Source organism: Maylandia zebra, linkage group LG13 (assembly GCF_041146795.1).
Source record: "Maylandia zebra isolate NMK-2024a linkage group LG13, Mzebra_GT3a, whole genome shotgun sequence".
NCBI lineage: Eukaryota > Metazoa > Chordata > Actinopteri > Cichliformes > Cichlidae > Maylandia > Maylandia zebra.
In genome coordinates this window covers 18,225,347-18,246,905 of record NC_135179.1, presented here as the reverse complement: position 1 = coordinate 18,246,905, position 21,559 = coordinate 18,225,347, and the positions used below count along the sequence as shown (strand labels likewise).

Below are 21,559 nucleotides of genomic sequence, written 5' to 3'. Positions count from 1 at the left end.
TGCTAGTTTAGATATGAATGAGGGCAGTGCGTTTTTTTCCTTTGCTTTAGTTGGTTTTGTTGGCTGGCTGGCACATGGCTTGAGTACAAATGTTTTTACCAAGTCTGTTTCCTTAAAAAAAGAAGCTGTCAAGATGAAATGTCTTTTATATTTTTGTGCATCCCCTCGACCCCAAAAAGGATGAGCAGAGGAGAATGGATAGATGGATGGATGTTGAAATATGAAAAAAAAAAAACGTGCAAAGGAATCTTCTATGATTGTTCCTTTCACAGGACTGGATGGACAAGACTTTGGCAAACTTATGTGCAATCTTACACCCTAAGTTTAAATCTGTGTGTGTGTGTGTGTGTGTGTGTGTGTGTGTGTGTGTGTGTGTGTGTGTGTGTGTGTGTGTGTGTGTGTGTGTGTGTGTGTTATTTCACACTCAGGATGAGCTTTGGCTTGTGTAAGGAGCTTTCCAAAAAGCACGGCTGACAGCGGCAGGGGATTAGCTCTCACCGAAGAAACATCCATGAAAAATGCGTGTGTGCGTCTGTGTCTGTTTCTGGGGAGTTTGTGTACGAGCGTGTGCTGTTTGGCATTAGGAATGTGTCACCGTAAAACAACAAGAGATTTCTGTATTCTTTAAACAGCTGGATGCATCAACCTGCCAGCTCTGCTTATCAGTACTGCCTGTTTCATACACAGTCAGCTGCAGGTCAGTTGAAATGCTGCAGAGTCCAAGCAGTTGCTTCAGACTGGCTGTTGTAATTGGACCTGTACAGGATGATAACAGCAGAGATATAACTTGATAAACTGGATGGAAGGCTTCCACACTTTACAGTATGTTGCAATTAAATTGATGCACCAAGCTGGCCAGGAGATAGAGACACAAGTAGGCAGCAGACAGAACCGAAACAGACAGATGAGCATTAGATCCCCGTGTTGGTTTCTAACTCGACTACTGCGTGCTAATGGCTAAGTAGAAAAAAGTGAAAATTAAAGAAGGAACATAAGGCCATCAGCCGACAAAAGCTGAGCTGGGATTTTTTGCAGCCCTACTGCTGTGCAAAAATCTGGGAAGTCTTCGCATGATGGGAAGCAGCTCCCAGCAGAGACTGCAAGCCTGCACTCGTAGCACGGGTAATATGAGATCAACTTTTAAAACTTCTATGCAACTTTTTGCCCCACAAAAAAAAAAATCATTTTGATGGCTGACATACAACACAAGTTAATCTAATGCAGATGTAGCCTGTATATGCTACAAATACAAAGCCGAAGATTATAAATGACTGAATTAATAACTAGGATGTAAAAATAAAGAAATAGTTTGTTGTGAAGTGTGCAGGAGGAACTGAGTAGTCTCCCATCCTGAGCAGGTCTGGTTGTACGGCTTCTTTGTATTGCTGCCAGTTAGCAGCAGGGTGAACGGACTTTGGACGGTTTTCCATGAAGAAGCAGGAGTCAGCTACTTTTGAATCTTGGTCCAGATGTGCCGGTACACAGACACACTATAGTATTTATCAGTTATTTACTCTACGGGTATAACTTCCTGTTTACTGTGAACTGTTTGTCAAGGATTTGCACTAGAAACACTAATTTTTCAGAAAGTTGTCAATTGCAAGAAACAGCCAAATACACCAGCACTAATGTGTCATATTTACCCTTTTATAATACAAATATTGCATTATTTACAGTTTCCACAAAAGAGATTTTATATTACGCAGTAAGTAAACATAAATAAAATTCACTATGATGGGTTTCAGGGCTGTCAAAATTGGCAACAAAATCATATTTTTAATCTTTAATTGTTTTATTTTACATCCATTAAGTTAGCTCATGTATTTAATTGCTTTACTCTTAGTATTAACTATTATTTATTTATAAAAAACTTCCAGGAAAGGTTAGAGCCAGATAACTGTTTTGAGTTTACACCTTTTACCTTCAGTTCGTCAGCTTATGTTCTCTAATTAAAGCCACCTAAATTATTCACTGCTCTCTCTCTGTGTGTGTCTTTACTCCTGCTGAGATGTGTCTGAAGACTGGAGCAGTGAGAGCTGCATTAGGTGTGCACCACACAGTTGTTCAAAGTTGACCAACACAGTATGTGCTGTTGCAGGATAGCACTCAGTTAACAAGCCAGAAACTTTGCCTCTATCTCATTTTTTAATATTTTTATTATATATATTTTTTTTTCTTTTTTTTTTTTGCCTGTCCCGTTTGGCTCTTTTGCCATCAGAATTGTTGTCTAAAGGCAAAGAAAGATGCCCAATGGATTTACTTTACCAAATTGACCATCCCAGCCTTGCCGTAATGGTCCATTTGATTCACCTTTTATTGTTTATTTTATTTTCACTTACTGAATACGGGACAGACTTGACTGGGGGAAAGAAGGGGAGAAAGAAAGAGGGAAAGAGAAACAGCTGAGAAGAGGGACGGGGGAGAAGGGCAAAAAACAAAAACCAACAGAATGAGCAGAAAAAGAAAAAAAGAAAAAAAAATGCATATATCAATCACCTGGGTCACCTGCTGAGAAAGAAAAAAGAAAACAAGCAGAAGAGAACAAGAGTAATAGAATAAACAACATCACAATGATATATGGGAATATGACAGTAAATACTAAATATTAAACATTATTGTGCAGCACATAAGATCAACAGAACACAGTGTGCTTTGAGGTAGGAGCCAAAAAGGGTGTAGTTTGTGGGTGTGATCACCCGTGTGTACACCTGTGAGCATGGACGCGTTTGTTTTTTGTTTTTTAAAAGGTTCCTTCATGTAATGATCTGCTAGAGGGTGTGGGGGGGCCACAGCCCTGTCCTCCAGGGCATGAAGCAGGTATGGAGGAGATCAAAACTCCAGACATCCAGAGGCCCCCAGAACACAAGAGACCAAGGAAGACCAACAGAGGGGCAGCTGCGCCACTGTCCCAGAAAGAGCTGAGGAGAGTCCCAGATGAGGGCTCACTCAGCAGCCGCGGAGCAGAAGCCAGGGGGAGTTGCAGTGACGCGCCCGTGAGCTCCGCCGGCAGCCAGCCGTGCCTGAGTGACCGAGCCCCAGGCCGAGAGGCCGGGGGCACCCCACCTCCGAAGTGGCCCGAGCGAGCCCCAGGCTCCAGGCCCCAATAAGCGGCCGCCAAGGAGTGAGCCGGTGTGTACCCGGACGCCCACCCCCGGACACAAAGAACCACCAACGCACCGATGTCTGAGGGAGTCCGCCACTGGCAGGGGAAGTGGTGGTAGGGGGAGATAGGCCTCCAAACCTTGGAGGGCCTGAGATGTCCCCAGAGAGGTGGCGCCTGACACCCAACCTGACATATAGACACAGAAATACAGGCACACACATATACAAACATCCATTCCCACCCTCATGCTCTCATATGCACTTACTCCACACTCAACCAACGTGGAGACAGACATAAAGAGACGCTGTACACACGATCACACTCCCCAAGCGTACTCTACAAACCGGGTCTAGGTACCCTTGCCCCTGGAGGGGGGGGAACTGCCCCCAGACCCAGGTGGTGTTACCCTTTTCCCTGCGGTGGGGGGAGGCAGACCGCCCCGACTCCGCAGCAGCAGGGAGGCCCCACACTCCAGACCGCAGTCGGACGGCCAACTCCTCCTCCTAGCCCCCCCGCTCCAGCAGGTCGCAGAGAAAGCATTTTTTAATATTTTTATTATATATTTTAACGTGTTTTTCACAATTAAATGTCTGTCTTTTTAAATATTAATTAGTTCCTATAATCAAATCTAGAATATTAATCAACAGTACTACTTTGAGTGGTTTGGGCTTGCAAAACTTCTATTAAAGAACTCATAACTGACATAAAGACTACCTTAAAGGCTTTTTTAAGGCTATTTTCCAGTAAATATAAAGCATACTGACAGATCCAGATAAGATTCTGTGTGTGTAAAGATACACTGAAAGTAAAAAGTAAACAAAGAAACGTCACTAATTACCTACTTGGAACCCACAAGTGAAAACCAAGTGCAGTAGAGTGTATTTCACTTGATGTGAGCTGTCAGTATGGTTATAATATATACTTATTCTCTGACCAATGACACTGCCTGAACTTTAACTGCCCATTTAATATTGTTTCCATTCACATCACCCACTAGGTTTGCATGGCCTTTGCTTTCTGGGCGCTTTGTTTTGATTAGTGCTGTCAAGAGATTAAAAAAAAAATAGAGATTAATTAATTATGATTTTTAATTAATTGATCTAATTAATCTCTTTTTTAATCTCACCTAAAAATAGCTGAGGAAAGCCCTCAACTTATTGTGGCAGACCAAAAGACTGATATAACAAAGAAAGTGACTTTATAAAGTCATTTATTGTTTAACAAACGTTAAACAGATGCAACCATTTACATACTGTTGTATTCTTTTGTAAAATAAGTGGAAAAATAAATACAAATAAAATCAAATAAATTAAGTGCTGCAAGTTAGCACATCAGAGTTGCTCTTTTCTGAGCAATACAGCACTGAAATTCCTCTGCTTCAGATAATGAAAAATAAAACTGACATTGCAGTGCTGCAAGTTAGCACATCAAAGTATTCTTCCATCACAAAAAGTGCTGAACATCAAGCAATCTATTCTAGTAGGCTACAAATGACACAGCAGCTATGCTGACCACATGTGTCTCATTTCTTCTTCCTCAGCCAGTCGCTAAGACACACCAGCCTGGTAACATTTTCTGGAAGCAAGGCTGCCCTTTTCTTTTGCACTATGTGGCCTGCAAGGCTAAAGAGTCTCTCACAGGGTACAGAGGTAGCTGGGGAGGCCAGGTACTTTTGTGCTAGGACTGACAGCTTTTCATAGACTCCTGAGTGAGCATACCACCACTGCAGGGGACAGTCATCAATACTGATGCTGGGTTCTGCTCTGTAGCGCTGCAGCTCTCCAGACTCAATTCCATCTTCTGAGTCAGAGTCAGACCCCAGAAGGAGTTCGCTCCTCCTCTTCTTCTGAGCTGGTCCATCATCCTCTGTGGAGGGCTGGAGACTATCTGCTCTTCTGGGCTCTGCTGCCTGGAGCATATTCTCCAGAATGGTCCACACCTGAATGAATGAATGAATGAATGAATGATTGTGATTAAAACTAAGTGCTTTTTTTTTTATTTTATTTAATCTTGTAAAGAACTTTGGGTTCCATATAATAAATAAAAGTTTGATTTGATAATGAATTGGACTCATTAGTCCAGCTTAACCTTATTGTCCTACCTGTTCCCTCTTTTCTCTTGGAAGACATTTCAAATCCTTAAACCGTGGATCCAATGCTGTGGCCACCTCGAACCATATCTCGTTGCCATTAGCTCGTCGTGCTGCCAGATCCTTCTGGAAGGCATTCTTGAACTTCACCACGTAGGCAGGATCATCATCAGTAATGTCCATGACACGGTACAGATGGCGAAAAGCAGGCAGCACTACAGAGCAAGAGACGTAGGCCTCACCACCCAGCAGCCCTGTCACATACCTGCAGAGGTGGAGAGGTTTGCTAAATAAACCTAGCTGGATTCATTTAAATCAAAGTGTAACTGATTTCCAATTTAATTGTCCTTAAAAGTTCCTTGTTATGTTCATTAATTTTGATTTTACACATGTAACAGTAGTTTATATAATTAAAATGGGAAGGTGTTTATTTGAACTTACTTGCATGGTTCAAGCAGGAGCTCCAGCCTCTGCAGTTTCGCCCACTCAGCTTCGGTTGGCAAGACCAACCTGTGGTTCTGTTGGTCCAACGTAGCCTGGACAGCCTCTCGGTTACATAGGAGGCGTGAGACCATTGCGAGAGTCGAGTTCCACCTGGTGGGTACATCCTGTATAAGTTGATCGCTCTTCTTTCCGAGTGCTACTTGTTGTTGGTTAAGTTCTGTGGTACTCGCAGGGCTTTGTTTAAAATGACCAACAATCTTGCGGCACTTTGCCAGTACACCGACAAAACCACTGCTATCGAGACATGCCGTGATGGTCCTCTGGAGAATGTGAGCATTGCAGGCGATGTGCTCATATGGAAGTGCTCTCATAGCAGCCAGCATGTTTGCTGCGCTGTCTGTGCCAATGGTGGATATCTTGTTTTCAATACCCCAGTCATTTGCTACCTTGAGGAACTGTTCGGCGCATTTATCAGCAAAGTGCCTGGTTTCTGTTCTCATGACGGTCAGTGCAAATGAGTTGAGGTTCCACTCACTATCAATAAAGTGTCCAGTCACCCCAAAATAGCTGTGGTTGCCAGCTGAGGTCCAGTGATCTCCGGTTATAGCAACACAGTTGGGAGAATCCTCCGCCAAAATCTCAAGTTTGTTTTTCTTTTCGCCGTCGTACATTTTGCTGATTTTGGTCGTTACTGTAGTCCTGCACGGCGGCTTGTATGACGGGTCATTGGACGCAATTTGCAACACCTCTGTCAATCCTTCGTCCTCTACTATATTTATCGGCCTACAGTTCATCGCTATCCACTTGGCAATAACATTAGTCAGCCTGTCGGTCGCAGACTTGCTCATACGAGGGGTATTCTCTAGTTTTGTTTGGCGAAAAGCTTTGCTCTGGCTTGCTATATTGCTAACGTCTTCACTGCTAGCTGTTGCTGCACTCGCGGCTGGGTGCTTTGCGTTGAGGTGATAGGCCAAACTTGAGCTGCTTCGGTGGTAAGCAAACTCCTTCTTACACTCTAGGCAGACCACTTTACCTTTGTCAATGGTGCCGTCGGGGCGTTTATGAAATACAAATTTCCCGTTCATTGGGCCAACAACTCTCAGATGCGCCTCCATATCCACACTGTAAGCTAATCACCACTTCTCACCTTGACCTCACGACGTGACTCCACCCCCAACAAGTCAAGCACAAGGAGCCCAGCACATAAAAACGGATTTTATAACATAGCAACTCTCATACAAAATCAATGACGTCAAGAGATTAAAAATTAGATTAACGAGATTAAAAAACATAACGCGCTAAATAGCATTGTAATTAATTAATCGCAATTAACGCGATAATTTGACACCCCTAGTTTTGATATATTTCGACCTCTGGCTTGCTTTAATGTGTGTTTATGCTGATGTTGCCGTAGGCCCCAGAGGTATGATGGTGAGGTCTGGGACAATCCATTTAGCCTACTCACCCTGGTAATTATTTAGCGTCAGAGAACACAGACACAAAATAGACTAATGCACATTTAAAAGGGAAAGGCTCAGAGAGAGGGTGGCAACGACAGTTGGAGATTACAGTGCTTATTGTAAGATAAATCCCATGCAAATGGTTGACTTGTCGACCTGCTAATAGGCCAGGCTTGCTATATGCATGCATGTGTAATAGCCCCATCAATGTGTGTGTGCATCCTCTCACCGCTTGAGGCGAGGAAAAGGTTAATTCAGGATTCATCGGTTGGCTCTCGTCTCACATGCCCCCTCTGTCACACTTGAACACACACACACACTCAGAGGTAGGCTCATGCCTTGGGCTCTTTTCATCTCCCCCAAAGGTATTTGTCCTTGTCTTCCCATACACCTTTCACCCGAAAATCAGACAAACAGGCAGACTTTGTATGCAGACACACACACACGTACACACAAGCTTACGCATACACCGCCCTGGGTGTTGCTGTCCGTTAACTTAATAAGGTAAGGGTGAGTTTTATTTATTTGATTTTTATTTTTTTAGGGTGGTGGTTTGTGTTGGGGGATGGGGTTAGCCGGATCATGCGTGAACCATGACTCACATCGCTGCTCCCTTTGCAACTGCCACTGCTGAACTGTATACCTGACATGCAAAAACACACACACGCATCCAAAGCGTGCCAAGGTGACCTTCACATCCTCACCAACACCTCCCTCGGACACACAGGCTCGTGCACTGCTTCTGCCCTCTTTCGCACACACATTCTCATCCCCATATATCTTACATCCCACATGTGTGGCCCTGGGAGAGATTATTGGATTAGTCTATTTATTAACGACCCCATCCACTCACAGACCGTGACCTTTATTTGTACCCCTTCCCCAGCTTCACCTTCTAGTGTCCTGCTGCTTTTCTTGGCTCTGTCATCTTTCCAGCCTTCATCGTTCTATTCCTCACCATGTAACACCTTGCTCATACACTGGACTAATAAAAGTATGGCAGGGCTTTTTTCAAGGATAGTCATCACCACTAAAATGTTTTCTTGACTGGATAAAATTGATTCAATCATAATAAATATTTTTTTGTTAGGTAAACGTTAAAAAGAAACAGAAAAGCGCTTACAAATTTACTATGTCAAAAGCACTCAATGTAAAAGTTGAAGGCATTATGCAAAAGGGAGGAACATGTTGGGTGTTTGTGTATTCACTACACACTCAGCAGATCCCTCGACCATGTTGCTCTATAGAAACCGCCAAGGGACATTTTCCAAACAATATGATAAATAACCTGGTAATTAATGGAAGCTGGGACCTGCAAGTTCAAACATATTATTGAGCAAACATAACATACAGACCTGAATTTAAACACAATTACAATTCCCTCACATTTACCCAGGGAAAATTTCAAACCATAATATAAATCCTAGAAACCATTCACAGCCTTTACTTTACTTAATTATTTTATGGAAAATAAAGCTCCCTGAATCAGTTATTACACTGCCCTTTATGAAATTGCTTTATACTTACAAGAAATAAATAAAGTATGCCACTGGCTTTCAAGCATCAGGGGAAAAAGCTCCTTGAGTAAAAAATATATATGTACCTCTCTCACCATAAGATGTGATAGAATTGCTCAAACATGCTATAGTGTGTATTAATTATTTTTTGTACAGGCATGACTTCCCTTTGAAGTGATTGTGAAATGTTTGGCACGGCTTTGCGCACTGCATGCACACATTTTTTAATTTTTAATTTATTTATTTTTTTAAAAGGCTGCACTCCATATTGCATTATTAAACAACTGGAGACATGCCCTTCACATGGCAACCACAAGAAAACTGTGAAATAGGATGTTTTGACCTTGTGCATCACTGAACATGGTGCTAGCAATATTATTGTGCGTTCATATGAAAACCAACTGTAAAAGCTGAAGGACATGGGGTGGAAATTTATTGTGGATTTGCTGTAGTACATATTTGTGCCACCAGGTGGAGCCTGTCACTGTTGATGGAGTTAAAAGGTGTACCTGCTGACAGGTTGTAAATTGTAAAACACGTGAGTCTTCCTGCTAGTGAAGAAAAAAAACATCGTCCGCTTAACTGTACCAGTCTAATGATTTATTTAACACAAAGATTTTTAAAAAAAATCTGGTAGCTTTGTCGTTTAGCCAACTACCTGAGGCTGAAGCTAACAACCAATGAACTTATGCGATAGCAAGGTGAGTTCGTCTGTCCCTCCACAGAATGATTGGTCAGATGTTAGCAAAATGGCATTTGTACTGGATTTGACTTTTTAATGAATTGTGATTCTCATTAGTTTGTGCAATGCAGCCAACCAACAATAAAACGTATCACTGTCTTTCTGTACTTGACACATTAAAATAACCTGTAACCTGTGATGTATCATCAGCCGGATAAACATTGTCATCATTAACGGTAATAATGCTCTGGATCAAGAAAGAATGTTAAACATATGCTGATGGAACCTCCTAAAATATGAAGATTGCTTGAATAAATATCAGTCCACATCTGAGTGGTCGCAAGAATCAATAAATGTAAACTAATTAGAATCAACCGTAAACTGTAAACCTGATTTTAAATGAAGAAGGGATGCTACACAGTGGTGAGCATGGTCCTTTGAGACGTGTTCCTGCCATCAAATTCAAAATGGGTATTATTTATTTATTCAGAATAAATTGTTTATGCTGTATTTAAACGGCTGCATTTTGTTTTGTTCAGTGTCCCAAGTGCTTGTATTGGGATTTGTAGAATGGTCAAAACAAAAATCTCTGGATAAAATTATTTGTTTAGATAATTACTTTGTGTATCAATAACACCTTTTGTGTATGATGTTTACATATTTATGTAGAATGTACAAAGAATTTGGATTCAGGCCCTTTTTTTCTATCAGCTTACATCATTCTGTTGACTTTCTTTGACCCCTTCTTCTACCCCACAGTGTTTTCGCTCTGCCCCTCCCACCTTGTTGCCCTCCCGCCCCTCCTTGCTGCTACCTGTCCCCTCAGAGAGAACAATACAAGCTACCAGAGTCGTGCCCTCCACTCTTCAGAGAATCTAACGTGCTAGATGAGTCCTGACAGACCAGACAGGGTGTAGAGGCCACTGTTTTAACAGCCATTACCGGAATAGGTGCTGACAGCTATGGTGCCCATGAATCCTCTCTCTTTCTCTCACTCCATTTCAGCTGGCAACGTGTGTGTGTGTTTCTGTGTGAGCGGAGGAGATGCTGGGTGGGTGGGGACAACAGCCCAATTAGGACAGGAATGACAGTTTAACAAGGACTGAGCTGAAAATGGTGGAATTTGTTGTGGTTTTCAGGGGACACGTTGTCAGACTCAGACTGATACAGACGTATGAAGCCAAACATCTCATTTTCACTTGACTTTTATCTCAGTTTGTAGAAGTTTAGCTCATACTGGAGAGAAAACCTCTCAAAACAGCATCATGAAAGTTAAAAGGCACCTCAAACTGACGTGAGAAACAATTACACAACAGCGTTGCCGAGATGAAGGAAGTGTTGCGCATTATTGTTGAGATTTCTGCTATGACATTTAGAAAAGTGAAATACCAAGCACTCATTTCATTTTCTCAATATCAGCTGTGGGATTTCTCAAGAATCGAGTCCTTTGAACACCCTGCCCTAAAAATGCCTACTCAGTTAGGTGTGTGTTGCGTGGCGTGATCTTCAATCCGATTTATCTCCTTGTTTTAATTAAATGCGGCATGTTTGCCGCCACACTTGCTTTGTTTCGTGGCGATAAAGCCGCAGAATGCAGCCGCAGCAGCCGTCATCATGAAAAACAATCAGCGGTTCAAGATAAAGGCTAAATCCACAGTAATTACCGCACCTTAAACATGAGGGTTTATGCTCGTATCTTTCCTCTTTGTTTCAATTTGGAGTATAGCCAGATAGAAGGCTGCTGTAATTATGAGAAGATTGTGAAACCGGATTATTGGTTAATGCTTTACATAAAGTCGAGCTGTCACTCCCGGTAAAAGGGAATTCTTTTCAGTGCAGCAGATAATACGATATAATAACAGCAATCCAAGGTTACAATGTCTCGTTATATTACAAATGACGACTGCGCTATATGAAAAACGGCACGAGACGCGGATTTACAGGTAAATTAAATTGCTTCCACGGGACCAAACATATCAGACACTAAAATATCTTTCGCCCCATGGGCTTGATATTCCCTGTGGTTAAAGAGCCCTGTCTTGTCGGATCTGCCTATGTCAGAGACAGAACACGACTAACAAATTCTTTTCTGTGTTTTGTTTTCAGCCTGAAGCAACACCAGCAGTAAGTCAGAGAGACAGGCCACTCTGGAAAGAAGAAGTGATGAAGACAGAGATTATTGGAATAAACAACTTCCGAAAAGAGGACTTGTCTTAGTATGCGAGAGTATGCGAAAGTCGTGCAGTGCAACTTCAGTATGCGTGTGTTTGTGTATATAGCCTATATGTGTGTCATAGGCACTTATGCACACATCTGCAGTACGAGTGCGTGGGTCATTGTGAGTGTGTTAATTTCTATCTTTGATCAAAAAATAATATATCTTTGAGATCTATTCAGCACCTTCAACGAGCTCTAAACACCGGCGTCTGTCAGAAGACCTGCGGCTGTGTATTGCCATGTAATTCCAGTGTGAACCACAATCCTGAAATTGAAATGATGTCAGCGCATTGCTCGGAGTGGTGAAAACCATGACAATGATCGTCACAGAACAGCAGTTACAGTAACCATGTAACTAGCAGTCCCTCGCCCCCAAGTGCTCTGACCGTGAACCAAGTCTGACCAGAATCTTGTGTTTCAACGTGTATTTAATATGCAGTGATGCTGACGGTGCCGTGAGCGCGGCTCACTTTCAGACCACTTGAGACCTACTCAGGCCCAGACTTTCAAGGACAAGAAACTTCCCGATGACCTCAGCCATTGCAGATTGCATGAATTTCCATAACTTCAAAAAGCTGTTGGTTTGAATCTAGTGTTGTCTACCAATTACGGATGTGCCACTTTGAAACTCATTTTCACATATGCCAAAATAATCAAAACCTGAAGATTAAAAGGGAGAGAAAAGTAGCAAAGAAACTATTGAACTTCTGCTCTGAAGAGGGTCTGTGCAACTCTGTGAATCATTTACTGCTCAAAACATTCCCATAGCACTAAATACTGATGTCAGATGCAGTCTGGAGGTGATAAAAAAAATCTTTCTGAGAAGGGCAACATGTACAGTGGGGCAAAAAAGTATTTAGTCAGCCACCGATTGTGCAAGTTCCCCCACTTAAAATGATGACAGAAGTCAGTAATTTGCACCAGAGGTACACTTCAACTGTGAGAGACAGAATGTGAAAAAAAAATCCATGAATTCACATGGTAGGATTTGTAAAGAATTTATTCGTAAATCAGGGTGGAAAATAAGTATTTGGTCACCTCAAACAAGGAAAATCTCTGGCTCTCACAGACCTGTAACGTCTTCTGTAAGAAGCTTTTCTGTCCCCCACTCGTTACCTGTATGAATGGCACCTGTTTGAACTCATCATCTGTATAAAAAACACCTGTCCACAGCCTCAAACAGTCAGACTCCAAACTCCGCCATGGCCAAGACCAAAGAGCTTTCGAAGGACACCAGGAAAAGTATTGTAGACCTGCACCAGACTGGGAAGAGTGAATCTACAATAGGCAAGCAGCTTGGTGTGAAAAAATCAACTAGTGGGAGCAATCATCAGAAAATGGAAGACATACAAGACCGCTGATAATCTCCCTCGATCTGGGGCTCCACGCAAGATCTCATCCCGTGGGGTCAAAATGATCATGAGAACGGTGAGCAAAGATCCCAGAACCACACGGGGGGACCTGGTGAATGACCTGCAGAGAGCTGGGACCAAAGTAACAAAGGTCACCATCAGTAACACACTACAACGGCAGGGAATCAAATCCCGCAGTGCCAGACGTGTTCCGCTGCTGAAGCCAGTGCATGTCCAGGCCCGTCTGAAGTTTGCCAGAGAGCACATGGATGATATAGCAGAGGATTGGGAGAATGTCATGTGGTCAGATGAAACCAAAGTAGAACTTTTTGGTATAAACTCAACTCGTCGTGTTTGGAGGAAGAAGAATACTGAGTTGCATCCCAAGAACACCATACCTACTGTGAAGCATGGGGGTGGAAACATCATGCTATGGGGCTGTTTTTCTGCCAAGGGGACAGGACGACTGATCCGTGTTAAGGACAGAATGAATGGGGCCATGTATCGTGAGATTTTGAGCCAAAACCTCCTTCCATCAGTGAGAACTTTGAAGATGAAACGAGGCTGGGTCTTCCAACATGACAATGATCCAAAACACACCGCCCGGGCAACAAAGGAGTGGCTCCGTAAGAAGCATTTGAAAGTCCTGGAGTGGCCTAGCCAGTCTCCAGACCTCAACCCCATAGGAAATCTGTGGCGGGAGTTGAAAGTCCGTGTTGCTCGGCGACAGCCCCAAAACATCTCTGCTCTCGAGAAGATCTGCATGGATGAATGGGCCAAAATACCAGCTACTGTGTGTGCAAACCTGGTAAAGACCTATAGTAAACGTTTGACCTCTGTTATTGCCAACAAAGGTTATGTTACAAAGTATTGAGTTGTATTTTTGTTATTGACCAAATACTTATTTTCCACCCTGATTTACGAATAAATTCTTTACAAATCCTACCATGTGGATTCATGGATTTTTTTTTCACATTCTGTCTCTCACAGTTGAAGTGTACCTCTGGTGCAAATTACTGACCTCTGTCATCAATTTAGGTGGGGGAACTTGCACAATCGGTGGCTGACTAAATACTTTTTTGCCCCACTAGATATGTTTTTTATTTTTCTGTTACTGCCAGAATAAAGAAACTTCACACTTATGTAGCAGCCACTGTACAATACAACTGGGGTGTAATTCAATGCATGCAAAGTGTAGAACATTGCATTCACTTGCCTTCTTGAAACCTACTTCTCGCGCATTTTGGTAATAGCGCTGCTTTGTAGTGATAGCTAGGTAATGAATTAATGCACATGCTTGTACCTGAACAAAGAAATCACCTTTTAGTGCTGAACTGCCTTCATCTCAACATCTTACCAATTCATCAAAAAAATAAAGAGGAGAGCCTTTTTAGATATTAGTCCAGTAACCACTGCACAACAACCTCATTCGTAAGTGTCTTCAGGCTGAAAAGTGTATTTAAACAATGGTCTGTAGCACCACAAGAAGACGTGCTCCACTTTCCCATGCTGGCACATCACATTGGCTATGAGCAGGGGAAAAGACTGAGAAATACAGCAGTCAATGCAAAGCTACCCTCTGTTTGTTCTTGTTGGTCATCTGTAAACACATTAAAAGGTTGTTGCTTTTCTATTTTGCTTATTTCGCGGTGAAGAGAGTGAACTACATATTACTTGATTAGAAACTATTTTTCTTCTGCAGATATATGGTTGAGATATATGGTTTTTATGCAATCGTGCTAATAGTAACAACCATACAATGTGGGTTTGAAGTGAAATAGTTCAACAAAGCAAAAAAAGCGGTTTGTGTAAATAAAGCAGTAGCGACAGGTGAAGTTCGTGTTTTTAGTAGTACAGGATTTTTGTATTCATAGTGTTTATCTCCACTGAGCCACAGATGATAAGCGAAATGTTTCTTATATTATTGAAAAATACAAATATGTTGGCACTGGGATGAGAGTCTTTTGTTGGGTCATGTTTTTCATAGATAAACATAAGTGAAAATAAAGTAATGGTGACTCAAAGAGTCGGCGATGATGGACCAAAACTCTGTGTTTGGAAGCCAGTGAGTCATCACATTCATTTAGAGGGATTCTGATAGCCGTCATTTTCGTGAGGAAAACTGCAGTCGCTATAAAGACAGTCCCTGCAGAGAAACATCTGAAATGCCAGTGGATTCCTAAAGCTGCCAAAACAACAAAGTGGGATTACAAACCGCTGGATATTTTTATACCATAACAAAACCACAAAAACAAGAAGTCTGTTTCTTGCTTGTCGATGTGCATCATGACTGTTCTGATGACTATTTACACTGACTTCATTCTTTCAAACACTAGTGTATTCACAATAGGAGTGATGTCTGTGTGTGACGATATCACAGTCTGTGCAGATGATGACTGCGCCATGAGTCACATATTTTAGCAGATGTTACATAATATATGACAGAGATGTATCTATGGGTAGGAACTGTGTGATATGATGCTTGCGGGTGGGTGTCTGTGAATCTATCAACTGTGGAAGCCTTGCTGTGAGCTATGCAGCCTGAGCACATTTGTAAACACACGATGATGAATACAATGGTACCTACAGTACATCTATTTTCTCTTGCAAAAACCACAAGTGTGTATTCCTTTTTCTGACTGTGTGTGACACCATGAATACGTCTGAAATGTCCTCTTACTTAAGCATTCATCTGTTATCACACTGCTCAACTTCACAATTTGCAGTAACAAATAAGACCTCAGTCAGACAGCCCTGGAAACTGGTTGGCAACCCAGTTGCCAGGGAAAACTGTATTCCCCAACCAGCTGGGGAGTGGTTGCCTTCTGTAACTAGCTGAAATCTGTTGCAAAACGCACACATCACTGAAAAAACCTCCTTGTGATTGCTTTGGTTGCTGGCACATTGCTCCGGTCAACCATGGAGACTTGTGTTGTCTGCAAACACTCTTTGAAATTTGAAAGCATGACACAAACTGTTAACAGACCTTTCACCTTCAAAGTGAAAGTTGTACCGTAGCCTTGCAATCAACACCTTTCAAAATCTGCAGCTTTTCCAAAGAGCGTCACACTTTCACTGGGAGAGCAGTTAGTGCTTGGTTGTAGACCAACAATCAATATTTCCACACTACAGCCTACTGCTGATCAAACCAATTGCAAGGACCACCTACCATTGCCAGTAAGTTTTCGATGCAGCACTATATAAGTCTTTATAACCAGTTTTGCCTAGTGACTTCCAGGAGCAACCTGAGATCCGGTCAGGGAATTCACATTTTTCCATAGGATTCAAAGCTTGCTTGGCTATCTGGTCACTAACCAGTCTCCAGGGCTGTTGACTGGGGCTTTAGCAATCGATTTCACAGACAGCCAGCAACCACTCACCAACAAATTGGGGAATACACACTTTTCCTTAGCGACAGATAGTTGCCTGTGGTCTATAGGGCCTGAGTGACAGATCTAAATGATTTAGTTTATCGACAAATCTCATCACTTTCTTTGCCACTTCCTTCTCCAAACTGACTTTTTTATATGCTCCTTAGACAAATTATAATACAGCACATGAGACAAAGACAAAGGTGCTCTGTCGTTTTATACACAGAAATAATTGTAGTTGAAATTGTGGGTCAAAGGCATTATTCCTTATACTGCAAAATCTGACTCTGAAAAGAATTTCTATATTAATAGTCACATTGATAATGATTCTACTAAATTCATAGAGGTTTAGAAAAGTAGAAAAATTCAAGAACTAATTAAAGATTTTATTCATTCCTAGTGGGATAGTTTACTGTCATTTACTATCATTAGTGTTTCTTTATTATTTATTTATTTATTTTTCAGGAATTAAACCATGTTCTTGCAAAATGGTATCTGCTGAAATATCAGCTTTTACTTCATGGCGATAAATTCCACCAACCATAACCAATCTACAGATCAACATATCATGCAGATTTAGCTGATGTCCTTATTCCTGCCAGACTGCTGGAGGCTCTTATAAATACACAAGCTGTTATACCTGTATGTTCACCATGGTGACGGCTCATTATTAAAGTAGGAAGCATGTGAAAAGGGAAAAAATTCATGGCCGGGGACTGAACACTGTGTGTTTGTCATTTGTGTGTGTGTTTGGAATAAAAGCAGAAAATGCTGGAAGGTTTTGTATGAAAATGAGTCGAAGGGAAACAAACAGCCTTAAAGTTTGGTTCCCAAAATAGTTTATGTAGATTCGGAGTAACAGAGGAGGAAAGTTTGGGTGGGGTGTGCCAAGAGCAACCTCACAAGCACACACAGATGCTTTCTTTAAACTTTTATTTAAATAAATGAGCATAATAACGTGCTGAGTGGAGTGAGGCTGAGCTGCAGGAAATCTTTATCATATATTGTTGTAATTTTCTTCCTAGAAACCAAATTGTTATTCCAAGCAAAAAGGAAAGAAAAAGAAGAAGAAAACAGAACACTAATTGCATAAAAACAAGTGCAAGAGAAAGGGAGAAGAGGAAGCAGCAGGTGGGAGAGAGTATCAGTGTAAACAGCAGCCACTGAGCACTATGGTGCGATGTAGTCAACAGGAGATGAGCTAAATAGAATATTAATTCTGGTATTATGTCATTTGCACTGCACCACCCAACCTCTGTGTACTTGTCAGTGGGTATGAGAATACTAGGCCATCGCTCCACTTAGGCAGCAGTAGGGTATGCTATCTGAGCTCATCCATATTCATGACCCTATCACTGTAACCCCATGTTCTACTGGGATGGGTTTTTGAAAAGGAAATCTTTTCACTGTAGGTGCAGTTCACAGCTCGCTTTCTTCTAGTCCTGCCATGACCCGGCATCACCGTGGAGTTTACGCTGAATTAAATGCAGTAATCAACTTAAAAGACATCAAGGGATATCAGTGAGTCACACTGATGGTACCCAACGATTTTACAGTTATCTCTCTGCGACAGCGTGCAACCACCCCATTATGAGAAGCATGTGTTGAAAATGTCACAATAAAGATTTGGTACGTCTCCAGCTGACATTTTAAAGGACATGTGTGGCACAGGGTGTGAACAAAGCTAAATCCCACACTGAGTCCATGAGTGTGTACCGACACCACGTCTTAAATTTGCAAAGGAGCTGAATCGAAAAAGGCAGACTTTCAGGGGAGATTGTTCAAAACTTTTCTTTGATTTGACAATATTTTATTTTGTTGAAGAATAACAATGCCTGCCTTGTGGAAAAGGTTATGCTGACTGAAACCGGAATGAATTCAATTATTAAAACCTCTTAGCAAGGACAGACAATAAAACATTTAATAAATAATATAAGAGTTTTTGTTTTCTCTTGTTACACAAATACATCAGTACAAAATTAGACATCTAACCTATATATTTCACCAAATCAAAGGCAGACTTGGACTTTCTCCCATTTTATCATGTTACATGCTGTGCCTATGCACACTAGCTGTCAGCTGTGATGATGTGAACCCCAGACAGCCCAGGAGCAACAGATTTCCACTCTGGTGCTCTGCTCCATGCATCAGGCTGTTGTACTTATAGCCTGTCAGAGACTCCCTGTCTAAAAATCATCCTAGCTATTACAATATTGAGCCCACAGCCTCTGCTGGTTCCTGAGACAGCACCTCATAGGCTGATGGGTAACAACCAGACACATATGAAGCAGGCTAAACTGAAAGCATCTGCATTAAAACCAGACAACTAATGATAATGTGATAATTCTTAAAGGCAGAAATGAGTGTTATCTTGCAGCAATGACCAATCTGTCCAGGCTGACTTATTCTAAATGGGCAACAGGCAGCCCTTAGACCATGTCCACATTAACTGTCCCTTTAAAGGTCAGAGCAGTTGGGATACACGACAAGGATAATCATGCATACATAAACGGAAGAACATTTAATAAAATGTACAGTTCTCGATGAGTCACAGTTGCAAACCTTCCAATCCATTTTCTATCCACGCTGCAGGGGCAGCAGTGTAAGGACAGACGCCCACACTGCCCTCCTCCAGCTGTTTTGGAGGACCACTGAGGTGTTCCACATCATTTCTCCAGCATATCCTGGCTCTCCTCTCAGTTGAACAACCCCCCAAAAAACCACTTCACCTTGGAGCCTTCCAGGAAACTTCCTCGCCTGATAATCAAACCACCTTCTTTTGATGTGGAGGAATATAGTGGCTGTTACTCTCCCAAATAATCAAGGTCCTCAATCTAAGGGAGAGACCAGACACCCTTCAGAGGAAGCTCATTTCCACCATCTGCACTCTCATTCCATCGGTCACTACCCACAGCTCGTTGCTATAGATAAGGTTGGGAATGTAAATTGACCTGTAAATCAGCAGCTTCACTTTGATGCTCTCTCTTCACCACCTTCTGCTCTCACTCATAAACAAGAACCGGAAAGGTTTGAAGCACTCCACCTCCGGCAGTGACTCACTCCAAAACCAGAGTGGGCACCCATTTCCCACTGAGAACCCTAGCTCCATATTTGTAGGTGCTAATTCTCAGTCACAGATTAAGGCTTTTAATACAAAAACAATCAGAGGGCACAGCTCCCTAAAGAGCGAGGGCTTTACTAAAACTTTGATGTTTTATGTTTCTGCTACAATGTGATGACATCAGCTTGTTATGGCATCATCGTGCCACTATAGGGCTTCATATTTAAAACGTGTGTTGTACAGCTCTCTCCATGCCCTTTCATATGATATTTTACAATATCGTTTATTGGTTGTTGTTTTTTTCTCACTTTAACCTTGGGTGCTAACAATGAAGGTCAAGGTATATTGGTTAGCCAAACTAGAAACTAATTTCCTCTAAGGAACAATATATTTTTGTGACATTTGAAGACGATCCATAAAAAATTGTGAATAACGTGGCGTGACCTTGACCTGATTTTCACCTAAATTAAATCAGCGTGACCTCTTATTAATATGTACACACAAAAAATCTGAAAATGATATCTTGAAGACCTCGGACCCTAGACTGCTAACATTTAGACATACAAATGGCACACATGCCATTGTTTACAACATTACTTGGCTATTTAAGGATGTGACTAAGAATTTCAAATTAATTGAGTTGTGCTCAATTCTAACACTTCAAGAGATTTTTGTTCTTCTTTTATCATTTATTATTATTAATATTCTGTTAGTTAGTGTCTTTTTCAGACAAAGACACTGTTACTCATTGTAACACTGGGACAGTGCCATTTGACAGCATGACGGGTTTCTTAATTAAAAGGCTGCTGAAAAATTAAACATCTGGACACCATTTGTGGTCCGGGATGAAATCAAAAATCAAGATTACTACTAAAATGTCAAGTGCCAGATATCACAAAACCTCAAAAAGTGTGGGAAATGAGCCAGAAGGACTGTGGTTAATGATAATATTCTCTTAAGTGCATGAGTCATCGCTCAGTAACCCACCTCCACCCCACTTCCCTTGTTGATAAGGCGAAATGAACTTTGAGTACAACCCAAGTGTTTACATCAATGCGCCTGTTGCGAATTTGTGTCCCATCTGCCTTTGCGAGTGAGGCCAATTGCTACATAATAATGAAATTATATCAGGGGTAATGCTGACAGATTGCCTCAGTGCTTTTAACCTTGTTTTAAGCCAAGACAAAAGGCTGTGGCTCCAGTCAAGCAGAGATATTGTTTTGGCTTCTGCTATAATCCAAATCTGTCTCTTGCTGTTTTTCAAATGGGGAAGCTTTGCCAAGCGCCAAACAATTCTTCGGTAAAAGCTTTTTGTTGTTCCTGCTCTGTGGCCGGCCAGAGCATCTCCAATTAAAACTGATCTGACACGTTCACTCTTTTAGCCCTGAAACACGTACACTTTGGGAGTTGTGCTTCTGTATGTAAAATAAGTGTGCACCAGTGTTCCCAGCAAATTAATATGCATGTGTGCACAGATAACGTTTATTTACTTCCCCTTTTTGCATATTTCTTTGCTTATTTTTGTCTCCCTGAGTATCTGCGCGACAGATTTATGTGAATGTTTTTGGCAAATAGTATATGCTATGGGCCCTAAAAATTCATTAAAAGCTGCTCACTCAATCTAAAAGCTGTTTTACCATCAGGGAGACTTTTATGACAAATCAATCTTGTACCTAGTAAGTCGTCCAATTTAAATAAAACAGGCACAGAATCCAGACGAGCCGACATCTGGTTCAAATAAATACTGAAACTTACCACCTACCAAAGCTAATTTACCTGACACACTTGGTCTTTTTTTCTCTTTTAGTTACATTAAATCAAAGGAACTAAGTTTAGAAATGTTACAGGGATGGCCCACAATACCTTCCAGACACTTCCAAACTAGGCTGTACATAAACTGGGCCAGTAAGGCAGCATTTGGCCTAATACAGTATGTATCTGGGCCTCGACTCAGGAGGGGGACAGACAGTGCAATAAGTCTGTCAGCTGACGGCTACATCTGATAACCCCCTCCTGTGACTGCTGTCATCTCAACATCCTGTTCCCAGCCTGCAGAGCGTACTCCAAACCAGGGATCTCAATCTGTAACCAGCATGCAGACATAAACACACATACACCCACAGGCAGCCTGTCTGCAGCTGAAATTATGGGTTGTCAAAGCCTCGTCAGAAGCCCCTTTCCCAACTAAACATCCTTTTATGGTCCTTTTGTAATAAATGGAGAATCAGTAACCAATAATAGGCTTTAAACACAGCTATGTTGG

The 21,559-nt window shown here is 41.7% G+C and overlaps 2 protein-coding genes across 3 annotated transcripts in view; one reads left to right on the top strand and one right to left on the bottom strand.

The window, feature by feature from the left end:
- Positions 1-12,383, top strand: part of zgc:171482 (zinc finger protein) — an 83,855-nt gene extending 71,472 nt beyond the window's left edge. For both annotated transcript variants that reach the window (XM_004551758.5, XM_004551757.5), the window contains one exon: positions 11,402-12,383. In XM_004551758.5, the coding sequence (XP_004551815.1) occupies positions 11,402-11,423 (22 nt within the window). In that variant the 3' untranslated portion in view covers positions 11,424-12,383. The remainder of the gene's footprint in view (positions 1-11,401) is intronic.
- On the bottom strand, positions 4,297-5,439 carry LOC106675420 (E3 SUMO-protein ligase ZBED1-like). The gene is made up of 2 exons (XM_024804781.2): positions 5,205-5,439; positions 4,297-5,042 (listed from the first exon to the last, which is right to left on the bottom strand). The coding sequence occupies exons 1-2, from the start codon at positions 5,373-5,375 to the stop codon at positions 4,626-4,628; spliced, it is 588 nt and encodes a 195-aa protein (XP_024660549.1). The 5' UTR covers positions 5,376-5,439; the 3' UTR covers positions 4,297-4,625.
- Positions 12,384-21,559: the final 9,176 nt, after the last annotated feature.

Bases quoted from the DNA above. Each gene is read 5' to 3' on its own strand.
- LOC106675420 (XM_024804781.2), bottom strand. From the start codon at position 5,375: ATGGACATTACTGATGATGATCCTGCCTACGTGGTGAAGTTCAAGAAT. The intron at 5,043-5,204 runs GTAGGACAATAA...TCATTCATTCAG, and splicing joins CAAGAGAAAAGAGGGAACAG to GTGTGGACCATTCTGGAGAA.